Source organism: Macaca mulatta, chromosome 6, assembly GCF_049350105.2.
Source record: "Macaca mulatta isolate MMU2019108-1 chromosome 6, T2T-MMU8v2.0, whole genome shotgun sequence".
Lineage (NCBI taxonomy): Eukaryota > Metazoa > Chordata > Mammalia > Primates > Cercopithecidae > Macaca > Macaca mulatta.
This window is the reverse complement of record NC_133411.1, coordinates 111,037,347-111,064,784: the sequence shown is the minus strand read 5'-3', so window position 1 is coordinate 111,064,784 and position 27,438 is coordinate 111,037,347. Positions and strand designations below refer to the sequence as shown.

Genomic DNA, 27,438 nt, shown 5'->3' with positions numbered 1-27,438 from the left:
AAAGGTTTCTTTTCCTTTCTGGATTCTTGCTTTATGTCTTCCTTTAAAATAGGAGTTTCACAATCATCATGAAATGCTAGGTGCTCTAATGCAGCCAGTTTTGTTAAAATGCAAATGACCAAACTTCTGAAATAGAGGAAACTTACAGAGAAAAATAAGTAGGAAAAAAATATGTCAATGAAATTTTAGCACAAGCTCAATTCTCCTTGCAAGCTGTAGTTTGCTGATAGGTAGAGGTTTAAAAAATCCGTGGCCTTCTGAAAGAGAAAAACATGTCCAAACATTTCTGAAAGCGTGATCTACAGAGAACAGTTTCTAGAGGTATTAGGAATATGTTAAAAATGTGTTCAATGGTTGAATGAGTTTGGGAAAAAAACAAAAAAGAAGAAAGCTAAGCAGGTGTCTTTATTGCAGCACTATAAAGCAAATGCATTTTGTGAATCTTTAGTTAGGGGTATGATATGTAGAGTTGATGAAGAGGCTTCATTGTTACACTTGTCCCCTTCATCCGGCTTTCACCCTTTATTTTGTCTTCCTCTAGGTAAAGGAGGCAGTGAACACACTGGTAAAATCTGCTCTATCTTGCTTTACGTTTAATTATGTGTATTTGAAAGCCCTTGTTGAGTTTAGAAACTTTATTATGATCAGCACCTAGAACAGCATGTGATATAGACTAGGTGCTTAAGAACTATTTGTTGAGTTGTCACATATATTAATTAATGGAGTCCTTTGATGAGGTATATTAAGAGCCCAATGCCTTGTCCTTCTACAGAAGACAGTAAGAGTAGGTAATGGCAGATAAAGGCAATTTGGGATTCTCTGTCCACATTTTCCATAAACTTGGGCTAAAAAATAACGGAACATTTAAAGAGAATTTTCTCTTTCTCTCTCTTATTCATTTTTTTTTTTCTGGTGACCAAATTGGGACAAATTACATTGTTACAGGTAAAAATTATTTTCCATAATCTTTTTGAGTAAGATTTGGGATCTGAAAAATTTGCAGTGTGAAAAAGTAAGCTAAAATGAGAAGCATATTCGGAAATAGCAGCAGAATGCTTCGATATTCTACTTTTGGTTTTTGTCTTAATGACTTGCTAAGATGTTGATTTCACTTCAGTGCTTCTAAGAAAATTCTCTTTTAATGTTCCATTGTTTTTTAGCCCAAGTTTATGGAAAATGTGAACAGATAATCCCAAATTGCCTTTATCTGCCATTACCTACTCTTACCGTCTTTTGTGGAAGGACAAGACATTAGGCTCTTAATGTTAAAATGTTAGCAATTCTCTTTTCATGGACTTTTTAAAAAAAAATCTTCATATATAAAATGAAATGCTCTGATAGGACATTGAAGTGGCCATAGACATAGTTGTGTCTAACCAGATATATTGTGTGGAAGGTCTTTCAGCAATGTCTTTTTTTTTTTTTTTTTTTTTTTTTTTTTTTTTTTTTTGTAGCTTCTTTAGAAAGGTTGGAGGTTTGTGGCAGGAAATAAATGAGGAAATTCTAGTTTCTTAGTCACTGTTCTTAAAAATGCACAAATTTGCCAGTGTGTGTTTTAATGTATTTTTTTTTTGTGTGTTTCATTTTAATGCTGTTAGCTCATCCTATTTAATGAAAGTATTCAGCACTTTAGCAGAGATGTAAGAGTCAAAAATAAGTGAGTTTAAGTTTTTGCTCACACACTGTGATAGAACTGTAGTGATCCTGGAGATAAGTTTCTTTGACTATAAATTATGTTAATAATAATCAATGCCACCTGGAAGAGTATACATATTTGGGGATAAGGTAGTGCCTGGTGTGTGATAAGTGCTCATTAAATAGTAGCAATGAACAATAAAGCCCTTTTCTTTTTGTGGATGTCATTTGGTGTTGACATATCCCCAAAGTCTGACCAAACACTTTTGAACTAGTACATTAGAAAGGGTTTTAATTAGCTATATTTCTAAGATCATATTGCTATGAGATAAGAAAATAATTCATTTGGTGTAGCTCAGTTTAATTGGGTCCACTTAGAATAACACATTGAAATATTGCCTTTTAAATAGCCGAGTTGCCTTTTGAAAATGTCTTGAATTTTTTGGCTTTGAACATGATATATACTTTGTAAAATGTTCAGAAAATAGGAACATACAAACAAAAATGGAATAAAGAAAGAGTTTTCATGATAATACACCTCGATTATTCACTGTTAACACTCTTCAGTCTTCTTAAAATGTATATACACATTCATACATATATTATCACACATAAACTACACTACACAGTCATTAACACATGTTCATGCACACATTCACACTCACATAATTTTATTAACATTCACACATCTTTACCTCACATTTGCACAAACACATTCAAAATCCTTGTTTGAAGGAAACAAGATTTTTAATCTATGGATGTTGACTTCTTTTTACTTGGAAGATGTATTGGACACATTTTATATTAGTAAAGATGAGACTGCAGAATCTTTTTGCTTTTCTATTATTTCATTTTATAAATAACTTATTTAATCAACCCTCCTTTGTTATATTTTTTATTAATACATTTAATTTTTCTGGTTAGAGAGGTTCTATGGGTCATGCAGACAATTTGGGTAATACTAAGAAGTAGAAAGAGAGAAAAACCCAATTCACTGTTTTTCTTTTCTCAAGGAAAACAACTTCAGAATTGTCTTACTGTTTTTCTGTGCCTATTTTTAATACAGTTAATAAAATATGTTGCAACCTGTGAGCATTTTTATTCTTGCATAGCATTCTGTTTTACATTTTAAACATTCTCATAGAGCTCAGTTTTTACATATAAAAAGTTTTTAATTATAAATTAACTCATGATGAACATTTTTATGTTTAAAGGTTTTACTATATTTCAGTAATTATACAGTATATAATATTTTGGAATTGACTTTTTTTAGTCTGAGTGATTTTCTGAATACTCATCAGGTTGTTGTATATATCAGTTGTTCTGTTATTTCTACTGCTGATTAGTAATCCATGGTATGGATGTACCATAGTTTGTTTAACCATTTGCCTGTTAAAGAACATCTGGTTTGTTCCCAGGTTTTGGTTATTACAAATAAAGCTACAAACATTAGTGTGCAGATTTTCATGTGAACATAGTTTTCATCTTTCTGGAATAGATGCCCAGGAGTGAAACTGCTTTACAAATAAAGCTACAAACATTAGTGTGCAGATTTTCATGTGAACATAGTTTTCCTTTTTCTGGAGTAGATGCCCAGGAGTAAAACTGCTGGGTCATATGAAAATTCTGTATTTAGTTTTTTGAAAAACTGACAAACCTTTTTCCAGATTCACTGTAGCACCTTATATTCCCATCAGCAATGTATGAGTGACTCAGTTTATTTGAATCTTTGCCAGCATTTGCTATAGCCATTCTGATAGGTATACAGTGAAATCTCATTGTATTTTAATTTGTATTTCTTTAACGGCTGTTAACATTGAGCATCTTTGCTTGTGCGAATGTGCTATCTGCATGTCATCCTTGGTGAAATGTCTTTTCATGTCTTTGGATATTTGTTTCTTTACCGTTGAGTTTTGAGAGCTATTTATGTTAAGTACTAGGTCTTGTCACAAGCTAGTTTGCAAATATTTTCTTCCAGTCTGTAGCATGTCTTTTCATCCTCTTAACAGGGCTTTTCACAGAGTGAAAGTTTTCAATTTAAATAAAGTTGAATTTATCAATTTTTTCCTTTTATAGATTATGCTTTTATTGTCAAGACTACAAACCCTTTGCCTAGCTCTGATCTCTAAGATTTTCTATTTTTAAAAAAAGTTTTATAATTTTCTATTTTACATTTAAGTCTGTGATATATTTTGAGTTAATTTGTATAAAAGATGTGAAGTTTAGATCAAGTTTTATTTTTTGTCTATAAATGTCCAGTTGCTGTAGCTCCATTTGAAAAAGCTGTCCTTTGGCCATTGAATTACTTTTGCAACTTTTCAAAAATCAGTCGGGCATATTTGTATAGCTATATTTCTGGGATCTCTGCTCTGCTCCACTAATTTATGTATCTCTCCACCAATATCACATTCTTGACTATTATACTTATATAAGTCTTGAAATCCTATAGATATTCCTCTCACTTCATTGTTATTTTTCCATATTGGTTTGCCTCATTCCTTTTTATTTCCCTATAAATTTTAGAATAATCTTTTCTATATCTACAAAACATCTTAATAGGATTTTGAGAGGAATTGTATTGAACCTTGATATGGTTTGGTTTTGTGTCCTCACTCAAATCTCATCTCAAATTGTAATCCCCATAATGCCCACATGTCAAGGGAGGGACCTGGTGGGAGGTTATTTGATCACAGGGGTGGTTTCCCCCGTGCTGTTCTCTTGATAGTGAGTGAGTTTTCATGAGAGCTGATGGTTTTGTAAGTGTTTGACAGTTCTTCCTTCACATGCTCTCTTGCTTGCCACCGTATAAGATGTACCTGCTTCCCCTTCAGCCATGATTGTAAGTTTCCTGAGGCCTTCCCAGCCATGTGGAACTGTGAGTCAATTAAATTTTTTTCTTTATTTACATTTACCCAGTTTCAGGTAGTATCTTTACAGCAGTGTGAAAATGAACTAATACAACCTGCATATTAATTGGGATTACATTGATGTAGTTACTATGTTGGGTCTTCCAATCCATGAATATATATGGATTTATACTCCATTTGTTTAGATTTTCTTTAATTTTTTATCAGTATTTTGTATTTTTAGCATGCAAGTTATGTATATGTTTTGCTAGATTAACATCCAAGTATTTCTTTTTGCTTTTTTTTGAATGATTGTAAATAGTACTGTATTTTAAATTTTGGTTTCTGTATGTTCATTGCCGGTATATGGAAATACAATAGATTTTTGTATGTTTTATTGTGTGTTCTGTAACCTTACTGAACTAATTGGTTCTTGATATTATTTTGTGGATTCCTTGGTGTTTTCTATGTAGACAGTCATGTCTTCTGCAAATAGGAACAGTTTTATTACTTCCTTTACCTTCTGTATGGCATTAATTTTCTTTTTTTTCTTTTTTTCTTTTTTTTTTTTTTTTTGCCTTATTGCGCTGGTTAGAACTTCCAGTACTATTATGAGTAAGAATGGTGAGAGTGATTGTTCTTACCTCTTCCCTACATTCGGGAAAAAAGCTTTCAGTCTTTCACCACTGTTTCATGTTTTTAGAAATACTCTTTATCAAGTTGGGAAAGTTCTACTTTATTCCTCTTTTTCTGAGAATTTTTATCAGGAATCATTGTTGAATATTGTCAAATACTTGTTCTGCATCAATTGTTCATGTGATTTCTGATCATATGATCATGATCATGTGATTTTTTCTTCTTCAATGTGTTAATACAGTCACTAACATTTTTTAATTTTTTGATTTTTTTGATGCCAGCCTTGCATCCCAGAATAAATATCACTTGGCAATGGTGTACAATTCTTTTTTTTTTTTTTTCTTTTTTTTTGAGATGGAGTCTCGCTTTGTCGCCCAGCCTGGAGTGCAGTGGCATGATCTGTCTTACTGCAAACTCCGCCTCTAGGGCTCACGCCATTCTCCTGCCTGAGCTTCCCGAGTAGCTGGGACTACAGGCTCCCGCCACAACGCCCGACTAATTATTTTGTATTTTTAGTAGAGACGGGATTTCACCGTATAGGCCAGGATGGTCTCAATCTCCTGACCTTGTGATCCGCCTGCTTCGGCCTCACGAAGTGCTGGGATTACAGGCGTGAGCCACCACGTCTGGCCAATGGTGTACAATTCTTTCAATATATTTGTGAATTCCGTTTGGTACTATTTTGTTAAGCATTTTTGTGTCTATATTCATAAGGGATTTTAGTTTTAATTTTCTTTTATGTAATGTCTCTATTTGGCTTTGAAGTTTTTGTGGATTTTAGGGGATTATAAACTTCATAAAATAAATTGAGAAATATTCCTCCTCTACTATTTTCTGAAATTGATTTTAATTTTTCTTTATATGTTTGTTAGAATTCTGCAAGTGAAACTATTTCAGCCTATAGATTCCTTTTTGGGGAGTTTCTCAATTAAAAAGTTAATATTCTTAATAGTTATATTTAATAGTAATTCAAATCTATTAGGTTGGTGCAAAAGTAGTTGTGATTTTTGTCATTACTTTTAATGGCAAAAACTGCAGTTACTTTTGCACCAACCTTATACTTCATTTTGGGTGAGTAGATGTAATTTATGCTTTTAATGGAATTGGCCCATTTCATCTGAGTTGTCAAATTTATGTACATAGAGCTAACTGTTCCTGGTATTTATTATATTTTCTTTGTCTGCTGTATCTGTTGTGAAATCCTTTGCTTGATTTCTGGTATTGATAGTATTTGTCTACTTATTCTTTGTCAGTCTTGCTAGATGTAGCCAATTAAATTCATCTTTTCAAAAAATGAACTTTTAGTTGCATTGATTTTTCTCTGTAGTTTTCTCTTTTCCAATTTATTGATTTCTGCTCTTTATTTTCTTCCTTCTGCTTGTTTTAAATTTATTTTATTATTATTTTTCTCTAGGTGGCTGGCATGGAAGCTTAGATTATTGATTTTATTTTTATTTTTTCTAAGGTATGCATTTTAGTGCTATAAAATTTTCTTTCAGTATTGCTTGAGTTGTATTTCACAATTGTTATATATTGTGTTTTCATTTTTACTTAATTCAGTGAATGTTTTCATTTCCTTAGAGACTTCTTTTTTGACCCATAGATTATTTGAAAGTGTGAAAGCATGTTGTTTAGTTTCCAATGATTGGAGATATTCTTGTTATCATTTTGTTAATGATGTTTAGATTCCATTGTAGTCAGAAAATGTGCTATGTAGGATTTCAATTTTTAAAAATTTATTAAGGTTTGCTCTGTGATGCAGGGTGTGGTCTGTCTTGGCATATGTTCTGTGGGCATTTGAAAAGAAAATGTATTTTGCTGTTGTTTGACAAAATGTTTAAAAAATGTTGGTTAGATCCTGTTGGTAGATGTGGTCAATAAGTTAGTTTATACCCTTGCTGATTTTTTGTTCTATCAGTTGCTCAGAGAGGGATTTTGAAATCTTTGATTGTAATTGTGGGTTTGTCTGTTCCTCCTTTCATTCTATAAATTTCCGCTTTATGTTTTACAGCTCTATGATGGTGAATACATGTTACTCTTCTTGGTAAATTGACTGTTTTTTCAATACGTAATGTCTCTCTGTGTCTAGTAAATTTTTTTGCTCTAAAGTCAGTTTCAACTGATATTAATATGGCTACTCCTACATTATTTTGATTAATGCTTGGATGATATTTTTTTCCCCCAATCTTTAAATTTCAGCCTGCCCACATTACTGCATTTGAAGTGAATTTCTTGTAGATGGCACAGTTGGGTTGTTTTTTTTTTCACTATGTCAATATCCTTTAATTGTAATGTTCAGACCATTTACATGTAATGTAAATACTAGTACGTTAAGGTTTAAACCCGTACTGTTAATATTTTGTTTTGTGTTTGTTCTTTGTTTTTTGTTTCTCTATTATCTGCTTCCTGCTTTCCTGAATGTGGGTTGGTTGAACATTTTTACAATTCCATTTTGATTTATCTATAGTGTTTTGAGTGTATTTCTTTGTATAGCTTTTTGAGTGTTTTTTTTTCCAGCTATTGTATTAAATGTATAGAAGTATATTCTTGGTATTATATTATTAGACTCTGATTCTTATTTAAATCTTCTGTCTTAACTACTTGGAACTGCTCTGATGGCTTTGAAGTGGGGTGGGTGTTATCTTATTTGCCGAGTGGCATCGAAATCCAAGTTTACCTCTTGGCCTCAGTTGACAACTACTAGGAAGACAGGCTCCTTGTTATTGTTGGGTGGTGGTGGCAATCCTGGATCTCCACTAGAACTCCACTGATATCACTCTGTCTGGGAAGGGTAGGAGTGACTTGCTACTCTTCTACTGACACCACAGAGGAGAAGTATGACCTAATTCCAACTCGACTACAGTGTAAATTTGGACTCTTCACTAGGCTTCCTCTTGTACTAGCAGAGAGGGAGGAGGGGTGCTTCTGTTGCTACATAGAGCTGGAAACCCAGGCTACCAATGTAGATGTCACTGGCACCAGGGGTGGGGATCGTTACCTCTTGATGGGGGTAGAAGTGCCGGGTCCCTTCTCACCCTTCTCTGACACCACCCTGGAAGGGGGATGGGCAACCTTATTACACTATATATTGCGGGAGTGAGTGTGGGTGAGATTGCAGTCTTTCTCTGTGGTGTTTGACTAGAGTAGCATGGTTACTGTATAATATTTCTGCCTTGCCAAGCTGCTGCTTTCATGATCTTTTGGCTAGAATGATGATAATTTTCTTGTGGCTTTTTGTTTGTTTGTTTGTTTTGTATGCAGCCTTTGGCATTTGTGGGTTGCTGACTTATTCATCTGCAAATCTGGGATAGATAAGCAAAAATAAAACCCAGGAAAAACTCACCACTGTGTTCATTGGGTACTGTCTAGGGAACTAAGGAGCGGCAATGAATTGGTGCCTCTCACTACTGTAGCTAATAATCTACTTAGTGGAATTCTTACACCCTGCCTTGTTGAATTCTAGTACCCAAGGGATGCAAGTTTCCATCAAAGCACACAGTCATTATTCCCTTAAGTCCAAAGCTTAACTATAATGTTTGCTAATCCTTTTTGATCGCTTCATAGTAAATATTCAACAGGGAGAGAAGTTCACTAAATTGACAGAGCTAATGGATCCTAGTTACCGAGGGAAAATTGAGTTGTTCCTTTCCAGTTGCAAGGAACAGCATATTTTTGGACTGTAAGATTCACTTAGATGCCTCTTAACACTCCCATACCCAACAGTACTTGTTGAGAGAAAACTTCAGTAGCTCAATAGGGAAAGAACAGCTGGAGACTTGTAAAAGACTGTAAAATACCTGATCAGTTAAGGTATGGGCAGTGGTAAAGGGAACAAGAACTGCGTGATAGAAGGAAGCTATGCTTATTAGTCGGGCTCTCTGATCAACTATAGAAAGAGAACTATGGAGCTGGTTAATTGTCGCCTTGCTCTTGTTTTCCTCTGCCACCTTTGATGCAGACCACAGCTGGGGCTAACACTTCAGTGTTGCTTTCAGGTGGGAGAATAACTGAATGGATGTTACCTCACGATGATATTTTGCTGATAGCTTTTTGTGGGTTTTTTAATGTGGGAGACATACAGATTTTTTAATTCAGACAAATAAGTTAATATTTAAATATATATTTTAATATTTAAAAGTATAGATTTTTAAATTCAGACAGATAAAAGCGGATGCTAAAGAAGGAGGGGAGGGCCGGGCGCGGTGGCTCAAGCCTGTAATCCCAGCACTTTGGGAGGCCGAGACGGGCGGATCACGAGGTCAGGAGATCGAGACCATCCTGGCTGACACGGTGAAACCCCGTCTCTACTTTAAAAATACAAAAAACTAGCCGGGCGAGGTGGCGGGCGCCTGTAGTCCCAGCTACTCGGGAGGCTGAGGCAGGAGAATGGCGTGAACCCGGGAGGCGGAGCTTGCAGTGAGCTGAGATCCGGCCACTGCACTCCAGCCTGGGCGGCAGAGCAAGACTCCGTCTCAAAAAAAAAAAAAAAAAAGAAGGAGCGGGAGCTGTGTTGGATATTCTGTGTCCTTCCGGAGCCAATATTCACGATTTATCACTTTCGCTTTGTGTTTTAGTAGAAAAACCCAACAGACTCTGTCAATCTGGCACTTTTCTCTGCCCTGGATTGTAGTTGGGTTAGCTAACAGGAGTGTGCATGTTGGGAAGAAAGAGGTCCTAAGTGTGTATTTTCCTGGTGTCCTCCCCACTGGTGTGGTTTGGAGTGGCTGTGTGCCACTGTAACCCTCTAGGATTTAAGTTTGTTTGTATAAGGGCTAAATTTAAATATTTTAATGACCTAGGACTGTTTTGTTTCTTTTGACACTTTTGTCATGCTTCTAAACAGTCTTTTACCAAAGTGATTTATAGAGCACTAGTTCTGGGAGATGTTAGACATTAATGAAGAAAAAACTAGCTTGAATATATGGTAGATGATTTTTAAAGTTAACATTCTTTATCATGTTACATATAAATAAGTGATTAGTCCACTTGTTATTCTCCAAGAAGGAAAGATAGAAAGCACACAAAGCCTTTGTTTGCCTGTGCATTCTGAAATTATTCAGAAGTGCTTGTGACACGTAATATACAGTATACTGCTGGTGTTCTCTACAAAGAAGATTCTCAATAGTCCAAGTGTGTCTGCAACTTGGAGTCTCTCTTCGAAGTCTACTCTAAGCTATGTCCTGGTGATGACCATTCATGTCATAGTTTCCTGGCCTCCACTTATGCAGGTTGACCTATAGAGATTTACATACACACTTTTAAAGTATAGTGATATTTCTTTAAATTATATGTTTAAGTATTTTGTTCTATGATTTTAGTTTTCTTAGGTACATCAACTACTTCAACTATGTGTATATATGATCTTCTTTGGCCTCCTTATATTAACGTTTCTTCCTTTTTTATCATTAATTTTGCTCACTTTTCTCATTTGTATTCTATATGCCCATAACTGTGTTTTCTCAGTCAGTTTACCCGTGTGCCCCTTTCCATTGTGTCTTCTTTTCTATGAGGTTTTAGTTTTTTCCTTTTACTCTTTTCTGCCAACATTTGATCTCCTCTTTCTTTCCTTCATCATTTCTTTTCTGTTACTTCATTTCTTTGTATAAATAATTGCCTCATCTCATGATGAACTGTGTGTTCACATTTCTAATTTGCTCCCTGAAAATATTTTTGTGGTCAGTGCCCTAATCTTAACTGTAATAAAATTATGCTGCTTTTTTTTTCTTATGACATCTTTCTGTAAATGCCGTGGTAGCTCTGTTTGAAAATCACTTTATTGACTCCGTTGGGCTCCCATAGGGTGGGAGTGACTTATTTGGCATCCCAGGCGTTGGTTGCAGGGATAAAGGCTCTTGGCTTTTCAGTTCCCACAGAGAAGGCTGAATTGTCTGTGAGATTCTTTGTGCAACCTCTTCTTACCCTACCCTCTGTTTTTATGAGTCATAGCAGCCCAGAAGGTCCCTACTGACACCTATTACAGGCAAGAGATATAAATTTGGACTTTAGAGTGTTTCTTGTCACCTTTAGGAAGAGTATTTCTCTTGCTGCCTTCTTGGATCTTCTGCCACCAGCTGACATGAGGCCTGGATAAGAAGGGTCCTGCCCTGAGCCCTGTGCTTAGCGGGACCCACATTATCACAAACATTGAAACTTGAAGATACTTTACTTTTCTTTCTCGAGTTTTATAAGGGGAGGTTTTGAAAGATTGGTAACAGGATAAGTGAACAGAGATGATAGGAGAGGAATGTAGGATTGGGCTAAATTCTCCAGGCCAGAAGATACTGTATAGACTAGGAGGTGGTCAACTATAAACAAAAGCAGCAACTCTTTCTCCTTCCTCAGGGCAGTGGTTAGGAGGTTAGGAGATGAGGAGTGAGACTGAGGGAAGAAAAGTACAGCCAGCCCCTGGGAAAGGAGAAAGAGAGACTATTTGTTTAAAGTTAGTCACCTCAAAGCACCTGATGCAGGTAATTGGGGAGACTTGGTTCCCTAAAAACTATGCTTCTTTACTCCCCTCTCCAGGATGCATAGATAGGCATCTCCTGGGAATCTTATCAAATATGTGGCTGGGGAAGAGGAATCACATCACAGCGGAGTCCATTCTGCTCTACCCCTGGCAGCAGGATAGGCCCAGAAGAAAAGACGTACCTTTAGCCTCTAGGTCTTTAGGGCAAATGCCTGGAGAGCAGCAGGCCGTGGGTCTTTGAGCATTTGGCTGAGCTTGGTATTTATCTTCTAAATGTTTTGACATATGGTATGTGGATTTCCTTTTGTCCTTTTGTCACAGCCCTGCCAATGTTAATGGGTAAGACTGGACACTTCTTTGTTCATTAGGTAAAGTTCTAATTCTTAATTTTATTGGCAATGTTCCTCCAAATTTATAAAGAACATAGGACCTTCCTCTTGTGGTGTATTGTCAAATCACATACTTTTTAATTAATGTTGAAAGTACAATATCCATGGGGGATTGGTTCCAGGACCCCCATGGATAACAAAATTTGTGCATGCTCATGTTCCTTCTATAAAATGGTGTGTTATTTGTATACAACCTACCTACATTGTCCTATAAACTTTAAATCATCTCTAGATTACAAATAATAGCTATGCAGTGTAAATGCTATGTAAATAATTATAGTATATTTTTATTTATATTTTTTAATACATTTTATTTATTTTTTTAAATAAAATTTTATTTTTTATAAAATTTATATAAATTTTATTTATATTTTATAAATATTTATTTATTTATTTATATTTTATAAATATATATTTATTTATATTTTATAAATATATATTTATTTATATTTTATAAATATATATTTATTTATATATATTTTATATATAATATTTATTTATATTATTTATATTATATTTTATTGATGTGTTGTTATTTTTCTTCCCTGAATATTTTTGATCTGTGGTTGGTTGAATCCACAGATATGGAACCTGTGGATATGAAGGGCTAACTGTATTTGGTCAGAAATTGTTTGATTTTTCATTAGAAGTTGAAATTCTGGGTTCAAATGATTTCCTCAACTAATAATCTCACAAAATTACTTGAATAGGTAAATCTAGCTATTTTATGAACTGTATTATAAAATATATTTTATGTATTTTATATAAATTTGCCTCTGATTATCTTGAGGTACACATGGCATCTCTGAATGAAGTATTTCTCTATAGGCTAAAATGTACCCTTTAGTAGTGTTTATCAGGGCAAGTTCATTTTATGAGATTTAATAGGTTTAAATAATAGAGGTTTAAATATTTTTCTTTGTCTTTTGACATGACAGTTTGACTAAGCATAAAATATGAGGGTCGCATTATCTTGCAGTGGTTACTTTTTTGGCATTCCTTTACTTCCTCTATGGGATTAATGTTGCTTTAGAGAAGTCTGAATGTAAGCTTATGTTTTTTATTTCCTTCTGCCTAAGTGGCTTTACCTTCTTGTTTAGCTGTTCAAAAAAGTCTTTTCATCTTTAAAATTCACAAACTTTACCAGGGAATATTTTGGTGTTGAAAGTCCTGCGGCAAATTTTCCTGGGATGCTCTATATCTTTTTAAATTATAGATCAATCGTTATTTCAGAAAATTTTCCAAAATTTTACCTTTAAACATATTCATTTTTCTATTTTGGTTGATTAGACATATGTTTGATTGCCTTTGTCTGAATTCTATATCCGTAATTTTCTCTGTAACCTTTTAAATCTTGGTGTCTTATTTTTCCTTTATTTAATTTTGTTCTTATTTCTCAAGTCTATTCTCTCTGTCATAATTCTTACAGTCTATTCTTTTTTTGACCATTCCAGGGTGACTTCCACTTCTGATAGTTTTGTTCTTTTATGTTTTATAGAACAAAATTTGATACTGAGTTATTTTAGCCCATGTTTGAGTTTTTTTCTTTTTTCTCCTTCCTTCCTTCCTTCCTTCTTTCCTTCCTTCCTTCCTTCCTTCCTTCCTTCCTTCCTTCCTTCCTTCCTTCCTTCCTTCCTTCCTTCCTTCCTTCCTTCTCTGTCCTTCCTTCCTTCCTCCCTCCCTCCCTCTCTCTCTCTCTCTCTTTCTTTCTTTCTTTTTCTTTTCTTTCGATGGAGCCTTGCTTTTCTGCCCAGGCAGGAGTGCAGTGGCTCACTGAAACCTCCTCCTCCTGGGTTACAGCAATTCTCCTGCCCTTAGCCTCCCAAGTAGCTGGGATTACAGGGGTGTGCCACCAGATTTAGCTAATTTTTGTACTTTTAATAGAGACGGGGTTTCACCATGTTGGCCATGATAGTCTCAAACTCCTGACCTCAAGTGATCCGCCCACCTTGTCCTTCCAAAGTAGTGGAATTACAGGTGTAAGCCACCACTCCCTGCCTCAACATATTTCTATGAGCTTATTAAATCCCTGTTTTGAGCTCTGGATTTTAAGAGGCAATTGTTTCAATTCCTTTTTTAAGTATGGCAATATAGTACTTTTAAAATCTACGTTAATAACAGCATTTTTCTGGAGACTGTTCTCCCTTACTAGTCATTTGTTTTTCTTTTTTGGTTATTATTTAACTTTTAATGAGGTGAATTATTCCTTGTCAGCAGTATTATGAAAATGGATCAATTAAATAGAACTTTTCATGAAGCACTGTAAAATAAGTTGTAGCTGGGTTGACATATTGATGCCTTTAAACCTTAGAAAGCTGCAGTAATAACAAGAGATTTGTGCTGGAGTAGGATTGCAGAGATTAGTGACACAAGATCAAGCGGCCATAAATAAATTCACAAATAGTCAAGTTACTAAAAGATGTGCTTTTTGGTTAATGCAATAGAATGCTGGATCTCTGTCTTCTCCCACTTAAAGATATTACATATGAATTAGCACATCACAGCCCTGCTTCCTTTCTCAATGTAGGCCTGTATTATCAACATTTTCTACTGGGGGCCTGCTTGGATGCCTCTACTTTCTCAAGTTAACTAATTGACTGATTATATTCACCAGTGCTGATCTAATTGGCTTATTGCAATCACCTGGGCTGAGCTAATTGGCTTAAGGTATTTACCCTAGTTGCAGAAGTTGACCTCTGACCTACTTTTCTTCTGAGGCTTTTTTTTGCAACATATACACACACATTACATAGACATAGCCATGTGATCCCTTCTGTGTGTATATGTTTATCCACCTATCTTATATCTAAATCAAATAGTAAAAATGTTAGGATAAAGCCATTGTTTGTGTAATTATGGAACAAGGAACAGTCATGTATCAAACTCTGAACCTAGGAAAATTGAACTAATTGAAAAATTAGAAGAAATGTAAGTGACAATAAATATATGGAAAAATGCTTAATGTCACTGAGGATTTTTAAAATGAAATTAAAAAATTATATATATTTTTTAACCAATGAGCTTGGTAGTCATTTAAGTCTTATTATGTAAAGTGTTAATGAATTGTTGGTGGGACTGCATATTTGTATGACTTTTTGATAAAGTGGTTTGGCAGTATCAAAATATAAATATTTATTCACTTTGACCCAGCAGTTTCACTCATTGTAACCTGTCCTATAGATAGGATTACCCAAAATGTGCCAGGGTAAACTTAAAAAAAAATGTACCTCATAACATTCTAATGGAAATAACAAAATGGTCTAAACCTATGTATAATACAATATAATATTAACAATATTTATCATTAAATACATGTACTGGACTAGGCAATAAAATTACAGGACATTTATGCTGTAGAATATTATGACAGTGCCAATAAATAAATTTATAGCTTTAAGTGCCCATATCAGAGATGTCCAGGACATAATAAGTGAAAACTGGACATTGTTGAATATAAAGATAGTATGTTTTATTATGCCTGTAATTGTGTGGAAAATTAAGTGGGTATACAACATGTAACTATATGAGTAAATGTCTGAAAAATTGAAAAGAACTGTTAACAGTGGTTACCCTCATCTAAGTGACCTAGGTGAATAGGGGTTACCTTCATAAAGTGAGGGCAGGCTGGGGTAAGAAAGTATATTTTTCTCTTGATTTATTTTTAAATAGTTTAAATCAAAGTAAAATGATTGGAAGAAATAAATAAGGTTATATCATATTAGGCAAATATAATTTATATGATATAAATTTAAATTATTAGTTAAATTTCTGTTAATTCACAATTTTGTTGTTTTTTTTTCCCCAAGACACTTGTGTAACAGCAAGCAATAGCACCAGTTGTACCTCTTCAACTTCTTCACTTTCTAACTACTTGTATGTCTTCATCTTGGGACAACTATTGCTGGGGGCAGGAGGAACTCCTCTTTATACTCTGGGAACAGCCTTTCTTGATGATTCTGTGCCCACACACAAATCTTCTCTCTATATAGGTAAGTTTACTCTCTAAACTGTCTCAGTATCAATTTATCTTATTATATGTTTACTTTAGAAGTAAAGTATAACATAGGCTTATTAAAAAGTTAGTTGTAATGCCATAGGTATTCCCAATAAATACATGCAGTATTACTTTTATTTTCTGCCATATAATGTCAGTGAATATAAATTGTCATCATTTTTGTTGATCCTCTGCTGTATTTCTTGGTATTGGCAGGCCAGCTTTGCAGGATAAGAAGAGCCATTTAAGCAGCATTCTCTCTAGATTGCTTGAATTGACATAGAGGCAGATGTCTGCAAGGTGTTGAGATTGAGCTCTGCCATTCTGTGTGATTTATTACATCCTATATTGACATACAGTCCACAAAACAAACCATTGTTTCTCCTTTGTGATCTAATTCCTGGTAGCATAAGTTTCTCTTAAATTCCTTCTCTTATGTTCCTGAAAGGTAAAACTAACTAGACAATGCACAGCCCTACATCTAATTATTGAGTACTTTATTTGCATATGAGTTTTCTCTTTATCAGTCTGTTAATCTAACATAGGAGATTCATTGCCATAGGGTTAGTAAGATAGTATGTTCAGTGCAGCCTAAGCTACTGTGGAACTCACAGATACCATTGGCCTTGATTACAGCCAGAGGATTCAAATGGAGACTACACTGCCGCACCCACCCAGAATCAAACCCAAAGGGTACCTACCCAACCAACACCATAGATATATCTATAGGAATATGTCTTATCCTATGAAAACTACTCATTAAAATCGCAAGAGTTACTGTTGCTCCAGCTGTGCAGACATCAATATAGTAACAAGCAAAAACAAAAACATGAAAAATCAAGGAAACATGGCACCTTGAAAGAAATACAATAATTATACAGTAACAGAACCAAAAGAAAATAAAAATCTATGAAATGCCTAAAAAGGAATTTGAGCTAATGGTCTTAAAGAAACTCAGTATGATATCAAGGGAACTCAGATAAACAATATAAGGAAATCAAGGAAACAACTTATGATCTGAATGAGAAATTCAAGAGAGATAGATATCATTAAAAATAATCAAATATAAATCATGCAACTGATGAGTTAAATGAATGAAATTACAAGTGTAGTTGAATGAAAAATTATATTTGAGAGGTTTAACAATAGACTAGATCAAACAAAGAATTTCTGACCTAGAAGAGAGGTCTTTTGAAATAACCCAGTCAAACAAAACAGCAAACAATATGAAAAAAAATAAAGAAAGCTTATGTGCCATATGGGCACTATTAAGTAAACAAATATTTGAATTTTAGGAATTTCAGAAGGAGAAGAAATGTGAAAAGGTATAGAAAATCCATATAATGATATAATGCTGAAAACATCCCAAGTTGTGGGTGAGAAATTAGACATCCAGATACAGGAAACTCAGTGATTCCCAAATAGATTCAACCCAAAAGGGTCCTCTTCAAGGTATATTATATTCAAACCAGCAAAAATCAAAGATAATTCTAAAAATAATAAGAGAAGAGCATCAAATCACCTATGGAGTAATTCCCATCAGAAAGATTTCTCAGCAAAAACCTTACAGGTCAGGAAAGAATTGGATGATATATTTAAGAATGCTCAAAGGCAGGGGTTTGGGGGTCAGAGGGGGGACACAGCTGTCAGTCAGAAATACTACATCCAGCAAAGCTATTCTTCAGAAATAAAGGTGAAATAAAGTCTTTCCCAGGCAAGCAAAAACTGACGGAGTGCATCATCACTAGACCAGCCCTATAAAAAATGCTTAAGGGAGTCCTACATCTGGAAGCAAAAGGACAATAATTACCACCCTGAACACAAGTGAAAGTATAAAACTCAGTGCAAAGCAGATACTCAAGAAAAAGAAGGGAATCAAATGTTATCACTACAGAAAACTGCCAAAATACTAAGATGAACAAGAGAGGAAGAAATGGACAAAAGATATATAAAACAATCAGAAAACAATTAACAAAGTGACGGAAGTCCTCACCTATCAATGATAACAACCTTGAATGTAAATAGTTTAAATTCCCTAATTAAAAATATAGATAGGCTGAATGGATTAAGAAAGTATATCTAACCATGTGCTGCCTAGAAGAAACTCATTTCAACTGTAAAGATACACTTAGACTGCAAGTGAAGGGATAAACAATATATTTATTGTAATTGTAAACCAAAAGTGTGTAGAAGTAGCTATACTTAAATTAGACAAAAGAGTGTAAGTCAAAAAGTACAAGGGGCAAAGAATATCGTTTTACTCTTATGAATACACCAAGAATACAAAAATAAATTCACCAAGAAGATACAGCAGTTATAATCGAATACACACCCAACACTAGAGCATACATGTATATAAATCAAATATTATTAGAGTTAAAGAAATGGACCCCAATATAATAACAGTTGGAAACTTTAATACTCCACTTCCAGCACTGGAAAGATTATCTAGGCAGAAAATCAGCAAATAGTACTGGACTTAAACTTCAGTATAGACCAAATTGACCTAACAGGTATTTACAGAACATTTTATTCAGCAGCTACAGGATACATGTTCTCTTCAGCACATGGAACATTCTCTAGGATAGACCATATGAAACCACAAAATAAGTCTCAATAAACTTTAAAATATTAATAATATATTAGGTATATTCTCAGACTAGAGTGAAATAAAACTAGAAATTAATAATGAGCAACTTTTGGAACTGTACAAATACATGAAAATTAAACATCATGCTCCTGAGCAACCAATATGCCAATGAAGAAATTAAGAAGGAATTACATGAAAATAGAAATACAATAAACCAAATCTTATGAGGTACCGCAAAAGCAATGCTAACAGGGAATTTTATACCAAGAAACACCTACATCGTAAAAATAGATTTCAAATAAACCGCCTAATGATGTACCTTAAGAAAATGGAAAAGCATGAACAAACAAACCCAAAATTAGTAGAAGGGAAGAAGTAATAAAGACTATCTCAGAACTAAACAAGAGTAAAAAAAAAAAAAAAAAAAAAAGAAAAATACTACAGAAGATCAATGAAATGAAAATTGGTTTTTGGAAAAGATAAAATAAAGCCATTTAGTAGACTAAAAAAAAGAGAGAAGACCTAAGTGAAATCAGAAACAAAATAGAAGGCATCACAGCTGATACCACAGAAAAACAAAGGATTATTAGTCTTACGAACAAATATATCCAACAAATTGAAAAACCTATAGAAAATGGATACATTCCCAGGCACATAAAACCTACCAAGATTGAACCAGGAGGAAATAGAAAACTTGGTCAGACAAATAACATGTAATGAGATTGAATCAATAATAAAAAGTCTCTCATGAAACAAAAGCCCAGGGCTGGATGGCTTCACTGCTGAATTCTATAAAACTTGTAAAGAAGAACTTAGTACCAGTTCTTTTCAAACTATTCCAAATAGTTGAAGAGGAGAGAATTCTTCCTAACTTGTTCTGAGACCAGTATTACCCTGATGCCAAAACCAGAGAAAAACAGAATGTAAAGAGGAGCTACAAGCCAATATCCCGAATGAACATAGATACAAAAATCCTCAACAAAATTATAGTTGGCTGAATTTAATAGCACATCAATAAATGATATACCATGATCAAGTGGAATTGATCTCAGTGATGCAAGAATTAGTTCGTCATATGGAAATCAATGAATGTGATACATCACATAAACAGATAGAAGGACAAATATCACATGATCTTCTCAATAGATGTAGAAATGTATTTCATAAAACTCAACATCCCTTCATGATAAAAACTCCTAAGAAATTAGGTATAAAAGGAACATACATCAACACGATAAAGGCCATGTATGGCAAACCCACAGCTAACATTATACTGAATGAGAAAAAGCTGAAAGCCTTTCTTAGAACTGAAACACAAGAAAGCCCACTTTCTTTTTTCTTTTCTTTTCTTTTCTTTCTTTTTTTTTTTTTTGAGATGGAGTCTCATTCTTGTCGCCCAGGCTGAAGTGCAGTGGTGCGATCTCTGCTCACTGCAACCTCTGCCTCCCGGGTTTAAGCAATTCTCCTGCTTCAGCCTCCCAAGTAGCTGGGATTACAGGTGCCCACATCATGCCCCGCTAATTTTTGTATTTTTAGTAGAGGCCGGGGTTTCACCATGTTGGCCAGACTGGTCTTGAATTCTTGACCTCAGGTAATCCACCTGCCTCGGCCTCCCAAAGTGCTGGGATTACAGGTGTGAGACACCAGGCCTGGCTGAAGGCCCATTTTCATCATTCTTATTCAACATGGTACTGGAAGTCCTATTCAGAGCACTTAGGCAAGAGAAAGAAATAAGGGACATCCAAATTGGAGAAGAGGAAGCCAAATTGTCTGTCTCCACAGATAACATAATCTTATATAAAAACATCTAAAGACTTCACCATAAAACTCTTAGAACTACTAAATAAATTCAGTGATGTTTCAGGGTAAAAAATCATATTAAAAAATCAGTAATGTTTCTTTACACCTTTGATGAACTAGCTGAAAAAGATATCGAGAAAGTAATATCATGTATAATGGTTACAAAGAAATACATAGGAATAAATTTAACCCAGGAGGTGAGAATCTTTAAAGGAAAACTACAAAACACTAATGACAGAAACTGAAGACAGAATAAAAATGGAAAGGCATCCCATGCTCATGGATTCAAAGAGTTAATATTGTTAAAATGACTGACTATACTACCCAAAGCAATTTACAGATTCAATGCAATCCCTATCAAAATTCCAATGTCACTTTTCAGACATGGAAAAGCAGTCCTCAAATTTATATGGAACTGGAAAAGATGCCAAAACAATCCTGAGCACAAAGAACAAAACTGAAAACATCACACTATCTGATTTCAAATTATACAACAAAGCTTTAGTAATCAAAAAAGAATGGTGTTGATATCAAACCAGACACATTGACCAATGGAACACAATAGAGAACTCAGAAATGACCAACTAATTTTTGCTAAAGATACCAAGGATATACACTGGGGACTCTTTAATAAAAGGTGCTGTAATAACTGGATATTGATATGCAGAAGAATACAACTAGACCCCTATCTCACACCATATACAAAAATTAACTCAAAATGGATTAGACACTTAAATGTAATACTCAAAGCTATAAAATTGCTGGAGGAAAACACAGGGGAAACACTTTATTACCTTGGTCCTGGGAAAGATTATATGGCCAAGACTGCAAAAGCATAGGCAACAAAAACAAAATTAGACAAATGGGACTATATCAAGCTAAAAAGTTGCTGCACAGCACACGAAACAATCATCAGATTGTAGAGACAACCTATAAAACAGGAGGAATTATTTGCAGACTGTTCATCCAACAGAGGACTAATGTCTAGAATATATAAAGAGCTTTAACAACTCAACAGCAAAAAGTCGAAATAATCTAATTAAAAATAAGCAAAGAATCTATATAGCCATTTTTCAAAATAAGATATACAGATGACCACCAAGTATATGAAAAACTGCTCAACATAAATTATCAGGGAAATGCAAATCAAAGCCACAATGACATATTATCTCACTTCAATTAGAATGGCTATTATCACAAAGACAAAATGTCAAATGCTGGTGAAGATGCAGAGAAAAGAGAACTTTTTAATAGAATGTTGGTGGGAATGTAAATTAGTACAGCCATTATGGAAAATAGTATAGACATTTCTCAAAAACGGAAAGTATAATTACCATATGATCCAGTAATGCTACTATTGGGTATTTATCCAAGGGAAAGGAAATCAGTGTATTGAAGAGATAGTTGTGTCCTCATGCTTATTGTAGCACTTCTCACAATAGCTAAGAGATGGAATCAAGCTAAACATTTGTCAACAGATGCATAGATAAAGAAAACGTGAAATGTACATACAACAGGATACTATTCAGCCATGAAAAAAAAAAAAATCCTGTCCTTCATAGTAACGTGGGTGAGCCTAGAGGACATCCTGTTAAATGAAACAAGGATACAACAGGATACTATTCAGCCATTTAAAAAAAAAAAAAAAAAAAAAAGAATCCTGTCGTTCATGGTAACGTGGGTGAGCCTAGAGGACATCCTGTTAAATGAAACAAGTCAGGCACAAAAAGTAAATACTACGTGTTCTCACTGATGTGTGAGAGCTAAAAAGAAAAAATACCAGCTCCTAGAATTCAGGAACAGAATTATGGTTATTAAAGATTGGGGAAGATATGGGAAGGGGAGGATATAGAGAGATTTGTTAATGGATAGAAAACTACAGTTAGGAGAAATAAATTCTGGTGTTCTATACAGCACTGTAGATTGAATATAGCTAACCATTACTCATTGTATATGTTCAAAAAGCTAGAAGAGGGGATGTTAAATGTTCCCAACACAAACAAATCTTAAATGTATGAGGTGATGTGTGTGCTAATTAATCTGATTTGATCATTACACATTGTATAGATGTATTGACCCATAACCATGTATCCTCTAAATGTGTACAATGGTTATGTGTCAACTAAAAAAAGGAAAAAAAAATGAAACTATATTCAACTAACTCCCCAAAATACTTGCGAGCTTAAATAAACAGCAACAACAACAATAAAAAGACATGAGTGGTCAAATAAGTTTTGTTTTATGAAAATTCAGAGTTATATATGGCAACATTTTAAATGTCTCACAGATAGAAATAAGCTCAATTTAATTCCACTGCAAGTAAAAATAGGGAGAGTCCCTAAGAGGAAGAAGTTTAATGACTTACTTTTAAGAAGTTTAATGACTTACTTTTAAGAAGTAGACTTCTCAGCAGATCCAGATTTGAAGTCAGCTGCTGTAGTGCAAAATATAAAATTCTTTTTGAGTTGCACAGAGTAGAAAAGGCTTCTTGTTTCACGTTGCTCGCATTATTTTCTTCCGTGATATTGTAAACAGTAACTATGATCACTATCAGTAAAGGATAAATAGTAGATATACTACCTCTACTGCCAGTTAACAACACTTTCCATGGATTTATAATTTTTGGTTTTGTTCTAATTATTACTACAAATAGCTTTTACATTGAATTACATGTTTTAGACTCCTTGACTGTCTATTCAAATGTTATTGTTTTAATGAAAATATGTGTGATTTTGGTATGTTTAATTGTTTAGATTTTTCTATAGTAAGACATTTGTTTTCACTGTTAGATAGGCAAAGTGAAGTTGTGCATATGACTGTATTCAATGTCTCTGTTCTTCTTCTAGGAACTGGTTATGCTATGTCAATCTTAGGCCCTGCTATTGGCTATGTATTGGGAGGACAACTGCTAACCATGTACATTGATGCTGCTGTGGGAGAAAGGCAAGGCAGTATCTAGTTTTCTTGTATTTAAAGTCATTTTATTTTAATTATGCCAATATCATAGACAAAACATTTTCACAGTACTTCCCTCAGTATAGCATGAAGAATTATTCAGGAAAAAAAAATTGAATACAAAAGATTCTTATATAATATCTAATTTGGCTGCATTACCTTTTGGGTTAATGCTATACCATCTTTTATTATAATAACATATTTTCATAAATAATGACATTTAATAAAGTCATCTGGTGAAATTTTTAAAAATACATATGTAGGACCCCATGCATTGTTCAAAAATAAGAATTCAATAAAAATTAGCAATATTTTCCGTGGATTTAGTTGGGACTAGATAGTCTGAAGAGTCTCAAGAGTCTATGATTCTCAGAAAATGTTCCAGAATAACTCTGATAATGTCACAGAGATCACAATTATGCCATTTTAACAATGATGACAATGAAGGATAGTAATAGATAATATTTATTTGTCCTATACTGTATACCAGACACCATATGTTTTGTGTGTTAACTTATTTTACATGCTATCTTATTTAATAATCTCAAGTATTCAACAAAGTAGTTGATACGCACAGGTTGGTAAGTGTCTAAGACATGAATTAAAATAGATCTCTTTGACCAAAATCCAACACTGAGTTAGTTACCTTCTCTATTTCCTGGTTAGAGAAATTTGTGCCTTTGCTGAGGTCATATGTTTTTTCATTTTGCCACTGGGAATTATAACTGCACAATCCTCTACATGACCATGAGCAGTGAATACAAAAATAGGGTCATAGGTATGTGATTTGTTCTCTAAACTGTTAGTCCTAGGTTACTCTTTCACAGACTCTAAAAAGGCATGCAGAAGAACTCTTGAAGTAGTGACCCCGAGATTTAAGAAAGGACACTTTAATTTCAGTGGAAAATTACGTGAGTTGTAGGAGTAGTGTATTTTTGGAAAGGGTCAAAGTGTATTAAAATACGAGATCCCTGGCTGGGCACGGTGACTTATATCTGTAATCCTAGCACTTTGGGAGGTCAAAGTATAAAGATCACTTGAGGCCAGGAGTGACTTGTGCCTGTAGTCCCAGCTACTTGGGAAGCTAAGATGGGAGAATCGTTTGAGCCCAGGAGTTCAAGGCTGCAGTGAACTATGATCATGCAATTGCACTCCAGCCTGGGTGATAGACTGAGACCCTGTTTCAAGGAAATAAATAGACAAATAGTCACTTTAAGAATAATTTTACATTAAAGAAGTGCTCTAATTGAAGCACACTCTATGGGCTTTTAACACAGATCAGTGATTTGCTGTGATATTTATTTATTTATTTATTTATTTATTTATTTATTTATTTTTTTTTTTTGGAGACGGAGTCTCACTCTGTCGCCCGGGCTGGAGTGTAGTGGCCGGATCTCAGCTCACTGCAAGCTCCACCTCCCGGGTTTACGCCATTCTCCTGCCTCAGCCTCCTGTGTAGCTGGGACTACAGGCGCCCGCCACCTCACCCGGCTAGTTTTTTTTTTGTATTTTTTAGTAGAGACGGGGTTTCACTGTGTTAGCCAGGATGGTCTTGATCTCCTGACCTCGTGATCCGCCCGTCTCGGCCTCCCAAAGTGCTGGGATTACAGGCTTGAGCCACCGCGCCCGGCCTGCTGTGATATATATTTAATACAGTAGAGAAGAAAATTTAGCCAAAGTTAAAAGAATGTTGAGAAATTCTATGTATCTTTTCAAATATTTGTCATATTTACTATTAGATATTTTAAACTTTCATGTCATATTTGCCATTGTTAAACATTTTGTAAACCATTATTCTCATAACTCAATTATGTCTGCTACCTGTTTTCTGATTCTTTGCAATGGCACCATTAAACTGTTGGATATTATAATCGTATTCTACTATATGCACTTGAAGTATAAAGTATATAATTATCTTAACTGAGTTTTAATTAATAAGGTAGAGTTGACTTTTACCTCTTGTTTTTCTATTGTATAGCACTGATGTCACTGAGGATGATCCACGATGGTTGGGAGCTTGGTGGATTGGATTTCTTCTATCATGGATCTTTGCTTGGTCTTTAATAATACCTTTTTCTTGCTTTCCAAAACATTTACCAGGTAAGCATGCTTTCTTTAAAACCAGAGAGGTTTATTTTAATTGTAGGCCAGTTGTTCTTTTCTATATGATTAATAAGAACTGTAGATTCACCCTGTTTGTTTTATAGAATCTCAACTGTCTGCCTATGTAAATTTTGAATATTCTTCATTCTAGAAATTATTGGGTAACAATCAATATTCATGGTTTTTCTTTCAATTTCCAATTAATGATAGAACTATGAATATTTACTTCTTTAGTACTTAATAAATTTGTTTCTTATGTTTTATCTGGAATTCTGCTTTATGTGTATACAAGGTACAGTATCTTTTAAACTATTAGTTTGTATTCAGTTAGTCATTAATTTCAGTCTGTCTTAAATCATTCATATCAATTATTTGTAGTTAAAAGTGCAAGTACTTATTTTTTTTTAATTATCACTGAAGTCATTCTGTAGTGTACTTTTTTTATTTTTTTACTGTATGTGAATATTAAACATTCTTTTCTTTCTTTTTTTTTTTTGAGACAGAGTCTCCCTCTGTTGCCCAGACTGGAGTGCAGTGGTGCGATCTCCGCTCACTGCACCCTCTGCCTCACGAATTCAAGCAATTCTCCTAACTTAGCCTCCCAAGTAGCTAGCACTACAGGCATGTGCCACCACACTCGGCTAATTTTTGTATTTTTATTAGAGATGGGGTTTTGCCATGTTGGTCAGGCTAGTCTCGAACTCCTGACCTCAGGTGATCTGTCTGCCTCAGCCTCTCAAAGTGCTGGGATTACAGGCGTGAGCCACCACTCCCAGCTTGAATATTAAACATTCTATACCAAAAGAAAAGGTTAATTAGAAGTAATATTCATTTTTCTCTATGAGCTCTTGCTTCTGTATAATCATGTAGTTAAAAAACATATCTGTAGAAGTATTTTTCTTTAGGTTGGAGGTATTTAGTAGTTTACTTTGCTATTTTCAGCAGGATAGATGATTAACTTTTGGAAATGGGCAAGAGAAAATCTGACAGACTGGGAGTAGATAGGCTCATTAATTTCTTTCTACCCTGAGCCATTCATTTATAGTTCCATATGTTAACTGTTTTCTCAAATTTGTTGGCAGTACCATTATTAAAAATCAAAAGGACATGGTAATAAGATGGTAAATATTTCATTTGTCAAGCATGTTAGGATTAATAGAGCAGAGGAAAAAAGCCACAAAAGTACTTTAATATGTAAAGGATCAAAAAGAGAACCATTTGAAAGGAAGAAAAAATGTTAAAGAGATTTTAAATGAAAAGCATAGATATGTGATTGGAGCAAAATTGTCTCATTTGAATGTTTAGACTAGTTGGAACTTCCTTAGCTAGTACTAATGAATACTGGTTCTTGGGGCATCCTGATTACAGACATAGATATTTGAACAATTTTCTTAACAGAACAACTAGCCTCTTATAGAATTTATATACTAGCGGAAGTATGTGTCAATTAGAAAGTAAGCACATTTTTATATGAAGAATAAAGTGATAGAGCAAGTTTAATTACTACTTTTTTTTTTCTTTTTAGGTACAGCAGAAATTCAAGCTGGAAAAACTTCCCAGGCTCATCAGAGTAATGGTAATGCAGATGCGAAATTTGGGAAAACTATTAAAGATTTTCCAGCTGCTCTAAAGGTAAAATAAAACTCTTCTCTGTCTCTCTCTGTCTCATACACACATATGTATACACACACACAACTCACATGTACATATGTATAGATGTGTGTGTATATTATATATAGTATGTATAATATGTGTATAATATAGATTATATATAACAGGTGTATAAATATATAATATATAGTATATATTATATATTTTATATATAATTATATATAGTTATATATAAATATAACGTATATTATATGTACTATACATAATATATAGTATATAATATTTATTATATATACTATATATTTATTATATACTATATATTATGGATATTAATATACATATATTATGTATATTATATACTATACATAACATATATGTATAGTATATTATATATTATGTATAGTACATTATAT

At 34.0% G+C, this 27,438-nt stretch overlaps 1 protein-coding gene across 2 annotated transcripts in view; it reads left to right on the top strand.

The window, feature by feature from the left end:
- SLCO4C1 (solute carrier organic anion transporter family member 4C1) overlaps positions 1-27,438 on the top strand; it is a 71,948-nt gene that overhangs the window by 12,304 nt on the left and 32,206 nt on the right. For both annotated transcript variants that reach the window (XM_001097443.5, XM_078005074.1), the window contains 4 exons: positions 15,779-15,961; positions 23,203-23,299; positions 25,290-25,411; positions 26,940-27,046. In XM_001097443.5, coding sequence (XP_001097443.4) covers positions 15,779-15,961; positions 23,203-23,299; positions 25,290-25,411; positions 26,940-27,046 — 509 coding nt within the window. The remainder of the gene's footprint in view (positions 1-15,778; positions 15,962-23,202; positions 23,300-25,289; positions 25,412-26,939; positions 27,047-27,438) is intronic.